Genomic DNA, 7,016 nt, shown 5'->3' with positions numbered 1-7,016 from the left:
AAGCTGGAGATAAAAACGAAACTAAAATTGTTACTGCTATTTCGCAATGCCATGAAGTTTATAAAACTGATTCGTTGATTAAATCCACTATTGGAATTTATTTGCAAACATGTACCGCATGATTAAGTCATCATTAAATGAAGAAACTTCACCTGTTAGAATATTATTAGATAATGGATCCATGCGAACATTCGTTTTAGAAGAAGTTTCAAAAAGATTAAAACTTCCCATTGTAAGATCGGAAACCTTATCTGTTTATGCCTTCTGAGCTGATGGAGCTCAAGAGAAAATTTATNAATTTTTCTGTTTTAAAATAATGATGCTTTATAATTAGTTGATTCCATGGGATAATTATGCTGCGAGCTAATATAGGATAAGTACCCCATTTTTTTTAAATGATGCTCTTTAAACACAATAATTTTTAATTGCAAAATAGCCTTAGCATTTATAATATACATAACAATTTAATTACCGCGGTATATCATAATATCGTGATATGAAGCTCACAATATACCACAATATCGAAATTCTGACATTGCCCAGCCCTATCAGGGACAAGGAAGCATTCATAAAGATCTATGTAGCTTCAAAATTATCGTCGAAGAAAAATCCATCTCCGATCAACTAAGAGAATTTTGGGAGCTGGAAAACTCAGGGATTAATGTGGACACAGAAACTAAAGTTGACAAGAGTTCTGTTTGGTGTGACATCTCCTTTTCTACTTAATGCCACCATAAAACATCACTTGAAGAGGTATGTACAGAAATTTCCTCATACTGTTCAACTGTTAAATAAATCGTTGTATGTTGATTATTGCCTCATAGGCGAAGATGAGGTAGAAAGTGCTCTGACTACTTGTTTAGAGAGTTATGAAATTTTTAAAGATGCTAGCATGTGTTTGAGAAAATGGAAAACAAATTGCCCAGAACTGTTTCACAAGTTGAAAGAACATAAATTAGAAGTAGATGACATAACTGATTCTTTTGATCAAACTTTAATACCTTCAAAGGTCCTGGGAGTTGCATGGAATCCCAAGGAAGACTATTTTTACTTTGATACTCGAAATGTTGAATTATTCCTTAAGAAAAATAAGGGGACTAAAAGATATATTTTACAAATTGCAGGTCGCATATTTGATCCTATTGGATACATTGGGCCATTTACTATTCGTATCAAATGCCTGATACAAGAAATATGGTGTTTAGGCTTAGATTGGGATGAGGTTGTACCAAATAAAACCATTGAGGCATTTAATAAATGGTGTGATGATTTAAAGAAATTGAGTTACATTCGATTACCGCGTTACTATTTCTCACATGCATTACCTAAACATATAGACAATATCCAGTTACACCTATTTTCAGATGCTTCCATCAAAGCTTATGGAACGGTTGCCTATCTAAGAGTAAAGCTAAACGATGGAAACATCATAACTAGTTTTGTTGCCTCTAAAGGACGAGTTTCGCCGTTAAAGATGCTCTCTTTACCTAGATTAGAACTTATGGGAGCACTTTTATCTGCTAGACTGAGTGAAAAAATCATAGAAGGTTTGGAATTTCCAGTTGAGCGAATTTTTTGGACTGATTCGTCTATTACGTACTTTTGGATAAGAGGTTCACCAGATAGGTTTAAAATTTTCATAAAGAACAGAATTCAGGAAATTCACAAACACAGTAATCCTTCAGAATGGTTTCACTGTCCTGGAACGGATAATCCAGCTGATTTAATATCACGTGGACTTTCGGTTTCAGAATTAGAAAACAGCGACTTTTGGTGGCAGGGTCCACTGTGGCTGAAAGAAGATGAATCGTCGTGGCCAAAATCTTTAGAAACACACAAAGAACTTATTGCAAATCCAGAGACACTAGAAATTCGGAAAGTTTTAACTTTAAACACAAACGTCGCAGAGAGAAACGAAAACATCAACAATTTCCTTAATCGATACTCCTCTTTCACTAGGTTGGTTAGAATTACAGCTTATTGCTTAAGATTTCTTAAAAACTGTAAAGATACAAATAGAAAAAGGGATAATTTAAGTACATTCGAGCTACAAAATGCTACACAGGTGTTAGTAAAATGTGTGCAATCTATAGAGTTTAGCTCTGAGATTAAATGCCTAAAAAACAAACAGCCAATTCCTCAAAATAGCAAAATCATATCATTGAATGTGTTTATGGACGACAATGGACTTATGAGAGTTGGTGGTCGCTTGAAATTCTCCGAGTTAACAGAATCACAAAAATATCAAATGCTTTTACCGAAATCTCATCACCTTACACAATTAATCATCGAACACTTTCATAACAAATCATTACACTCGGGAGTTCAGACAACACTTTATTTGATTAGACAATTTTACTGGATACCTTCTGGACAAGATAGAGTCCGAAGATTCATACATAAATGCTTGACTTGTTTCAAGACTAAGACACAAACTATTAATCAAAAGATGGGTAACTTGCCCAAAGATCGGATTGTACCATCACGACCCTTTGATAAAGTTGGTTTAGACTTTGCTGGTCCCATATTAACAAAACCTAATTTGAAGAGATCTAAGGTTGTAATTAAATCTTACATCGCTATATTTATTTGCTTCAGTACTAAGGCTACTCACTTCGAGGTTGTCTCAGACTTGACAACAGATGTTTTTTTAGCTTGTTTGAGAAGATTCATTTCGAGACGTTCAAAACCGTCGATTATTTGGAGTGATAACTTCATTTTGGAGTGATTTGGAGAGACTAACTTCAAAGGTGCAAGAAATGTTTTGAACTCAATGCTTGAACTTTGCCAGTCAAACTCTGTGAAGAACTTTAGTGCTGAAGAGGGAATTCAGTGGCATTTCACACCGACTGCGTCTCCTAACCGCCTGCGTCTGTGGGAAGCTAATATTAAATCCATGAAGAGAATACTCTTGAAAGTCACAAAATCTAACTTACTAAATTTTGAAGAACTAACTACGCTCGTTGTGCAGATAGAAAGTATTCTCAACTCACGCCCACTTTCGCCCATGTCATCAGACCCTAACGATCTGCAGCCGTTGACACAAGGACACTTTCTAGTTGGAGCTCCGATTATGTCATTTCCTGAACATCATACTGCTCCAGATTCTTTTTCTCTTTCTTCTAGGTGGAGCCTGATTCAACGTCTGAAAGACAGCGTTTGGAATAGATGGAGCCATGAATACCTGAGTCAACTACAAACACGTTCGAAATGGACTTGACAACAAGAAAATCTGAAAGTTGATCAACTAGTCCTTCTTAAAGATCCTAGTAAGACAGCAATGCAGTGGAATCTGGCTAGAATTGTGAAAACTTATCCTGGAGAAGACAATCTTGTCAGAGTGGTTGACGTCAAAACAACTAGAGGAACTTTTCGCCGAGCCGTCTCTAACATACTTCCACTACCGGATGATGTTGGACTAACATCCAACGGGGGCGGGATGTTCCCGTCAAGTAACAATTTTCTTCTTACGTAGAAGTAACGACGCGCATGCGCACTGCTAAAAACAAAAAAAGAACTGAATATTAATATATTTCCTCTTAATCGAATTTTTAGATTTATTTTGATCTCTTCCTGATAGAAATTCTAAAATCAGATTTTATAGATGAACTACCGTTAGCAATACCATTTATCAGGTAGCAGTTTTATTGTTTAATTTTTATTCCATCTTCAGCTGATGCTTGTTTTTTTTTTAAATTACGGATAATGTTGCAGGTTTATTCATTATTTGTAGGTTTGATTGCTTCTAGGATAGGATGTTCTTAAGGAAAACTGTTTACTTCTTCTGTGATTTAATTATGATGATTTTAATCTGAGTTTGGATTTGGTGAAAACTGGTTTAGGAGGGAGTCTGCAATAATTTGAGCTTTATCTTCTATTGCGTGTGCTGTGCCAAATAGTTCATTGATTGGTCTGTTTATCAGTGGTACAGTCTTGAATATTTTGGCTATTTTCCAAATAGATTTGTCGGTGGTACAGATAGAGGCGATTTAGTTTTGCCAGAGTTGCTTTTTGCATTTTTTGCTTTGTATTTTTATCTGTTTATTGAGTTGTTTTATTTCATTAAGGTAAGCTGGATCCGAGGTTCTTTGATGCCACATTCTATAATAATTTCTTAGTCTGATGATATTTTTAATCTTTGGAGGTAGTCGGTAATGATGTGCAATATGATCTGTTTGTATTGAGGCAATTTTGTGGGCTTCTATGATTTCAGATTGTAGCTGCTGGTTATATATATCTATTGTAGTTTCATCTTCTAGGGTTGGCTGGCTTCTATTGTTAATAATGAGTATACTTCTGTAGAGGTTCCAGTCTTATTTAAATTTTGATTTTTCGGAATGTTTGGTTGTCAGCCCAACGATCAGTTGGGCATTCAGGTGACCATGGAGCCTTCCATATTTGGTATGGAACCTGCGTCCGTTGAACTTAAACTGTATAAAATATCCGGGCATCTGAGGCGGCTTGCGGTCCTTTTCCCATTCATCTTGAGCTTCATCTGTGTGGTGCTTCGTTGAGGATGTGGAATGCAAATGAAGTATTCATGTGGATCATTGAGTTTCTGACTGAGTAATTATATGCAGTAGGGTGTAAGATTATATTGGAAAACTGGTGAAGGATATGTAACCTGTGTCCTTCCAAGGCTGAAAGTCTATATATATCACGAGGGAAAAGAGTAAAAATTTTAAAAAAAATAATTTTCATTTTCAGCTGTTGTTTCGGGAATAATAAAATATTCATAACTACCTACTTTTTTTAAATGATACAAGCTATATTTTGAATGGCTTCTTTCTCGAGAAAAAATTAATAGCAATGAGTTGTTTAGTGTTAAGAATAGATTTACCCCTCTCAGGAAATTATGTATTATTGAAATAGTTCTACTACTAGTGTTTTCTATTTTCAGTCTCGCTTTCGCACCTATGTCTGCCATCAAAGACACATTTTCCAGTGAACTTAAACATTCAAAACAAAGTACTTACTGTGACTTATTGAAAAGTTAATTAACATTAGTAATAATTATACAAAAACAGTGCTTGTTGTAAGCTATCTTTTCAGATTCGTCAACAATCTAAAAAGTCCAACTGAAAAACGCTTATCAATTTTGAATTCAAGGAAATTCAACAAAGTGAATTATTCATAATAAAAGAAATTCAAAAACAAAAATCTCCAGAATAGGTATGGAGTTAAAGTCGCGAGAAAAATCTTCCTGATAAAAGTAAATAAAATGTTTAAATCATATTTTTTTTGACAGAGATGGAGTACTTAGAGTCAAATATAGAATAGGACATGCTAATGTCATTTTTATCAGTGAATTCTCAATTATTCTACCTAAGATTCATCAATTCAATAAGCTAAATTTAAAATCCTACCATAAACGATATTTCTACTTAGGTCCAACTGCTTTACTACATTACGTCAGACGAAAATTTTGGCAAGAGTAAAGCAATGTGTAGGAAAGTTGTGCATGATAGTGTAAAAAGTGTTAAACTCATAGGAGTTGAAAAATTAATGTGTAATTTGCCTAGAGAAAGAGGGGGGGCAGGGAGAGAGAGGGAGAGACATGTTTTCCCATTTAATTGCCAGAGTAGAGGAGGAATATAGTTCGTCTAAAATTAGAACTCCTCCAGACATTCGCCTGTACCTGTGGCGGTGACTATGGTAACAAGGTGTGACTATTTTAAGTTGGGATGGGGGTCACTGTTTTGAAGTGGTTTCGGCTTGGATTGGTTTAGATTACGGGAATCTCTTTCTTCTGTCTATTGTGTCAGTACCACTTTGCTTTCTAAATCCAGTTGGAAATCCAGTTGACCTATGACGTAGGTGCCTGTTGATCGCTAGTGAGGAAAATGACCTGTTAACCCTTTAATGGGCCCTTTTTATCCAGTAAAAGTAAATTAAAGTATTTTTGGAATTGAAAGTGTTTTAAGAACAGTAACTGATATTAAAAAAAACTAATTTAGTTTATAAAAATGCCATTTTTTTGGTGGTAAATATGTTTAACATGACCTATTAGGAACTTACTGTGTTTTATTTTTCTTTATTTATAAAATAAATTCCAAAAATGCTACAAACTTCAAAAGGAATTATGTATTGTATAACTTTTATACGTTTTTTAAAAGTGACAAATGGCTACCAATTTTATTCAAACTCACTTCAAGAAAGCTAAAGTTATTGGAAAATGGAAGCCTAAATTAAAAGTGGTAAAACATGGTGGTAAGTATACTTACCACGGCCTTCAAAAGGGTTAAATACTACTGTAGAGTCAAATTTAGTTGAGGTGAAAGGTAATCGATTATCTAACTGGAAAAGACTGAAGATAATGGTTACAGTTTTTTCGTGTGGAAGAAATAGCAAATACAGTATCTTAATAATTTGCAACAGTGGTCCAAGCGGATGGTAGAAAAAAGTATTGTAAAAATCATTGAGTTCGTACTTCTAAAAGATGAAAATCTGCAGCCTCAGAAATGGGCACTGGGTAGAATTATTGAACTTTATTTTGAAAAAGACAAACGAGTGAGAGCAGTTAAAGTAAAATACAAATCTGAAATTTATTAACTTTCTATATTTAAAATTGCATTTTACCTATTAATGAGTTATCTTGTAAAGAATGTTGTATTAATGAGTAATCTTGTAAAGTGTATTTTTTAATAAGTATCTTAATTTTATTTTTATATTATTATTGCTTTTTTTTTAATTGTGAATTAATCGTGACGCCCTCATGCGGTGAATATTGTGAAAATTCTGTGTTAAATTATAAAATGTTACGAGAGGTCGCATAGAGAGAGAGAGAGAGAGAGAGGGAGATATTGAGTAAACATGAGAAAAATAAAAGGTAATACAATGTGTGAACGTCATTAATTATTACGAGAGAGAGAAAAGCTTTAACTTGAATATTTTTCGCAGATGTTTGGGAGTCCAGAACATGGCCTTTTTTTTAAAAGATTAAGGTAGGTTAAGGAGTCGGTTATATATTAGGTCTGAAAAGGTTTCAAACGCGTTTTGCGTACATAATAATATAA

General features: G+C 34.1%; 2 protein-coding genes across 2 annotated transcripts; both read left to right on the top strand.

The window, feature by feature from the left end:
• The first annotated feature begins 661 nt into the window (after window positions 1–661).
• Window positions 662–2,728, top strand: LOC122273280 (uncharacterized). Its single transcript, XM_043057361.1, has one exon. The coding sequence runs from the start codon at window positions 662–664 to the stop codon at window positions 2,726–2,728; it is 2,067 nt and encodes a 688-aa protein (XP_042913295.1).
• Window positions 2,729–2,773: 45 nt separating this feature from the next.
• LOC122273282 (uncharacterized) lies at window positions 2,774–3,220 on the top strand. Its single transcript, XM_043057363.1, has one exon. The coding sequence runs from the start codon at window positions 2,774–2,776 to the stop codon at window positions 3,218–3,220; it is 447 nt and encodes a 148-aa protein (XP_042913297.1).
• Window positions 3,221–7,016: the final 3,796 nt, after the last annotated feature.

The sequence above is a fragment of the Parasteatoda tepidariorum genome, unplaced genomic scaffold, assembly GCF_043381705.1.
Source record: "Parasteatoda tepidariorum isolate YZ-2023 unplaced genomic scaffold, CAS_Ptep_4.0 HiC_scaffold_1927, whole genome shotgun sequence".
NCBI classification, from domain to species: Eukaryota; Metazoa; Arthropoda; class Arachnida; order Araneae; family Theridiidae; genus Parasteatoda; species Parasteatoda tepidariorum.
This window is presented reverse-complemented; position numbering and strand designations above follow the sequence as displayed.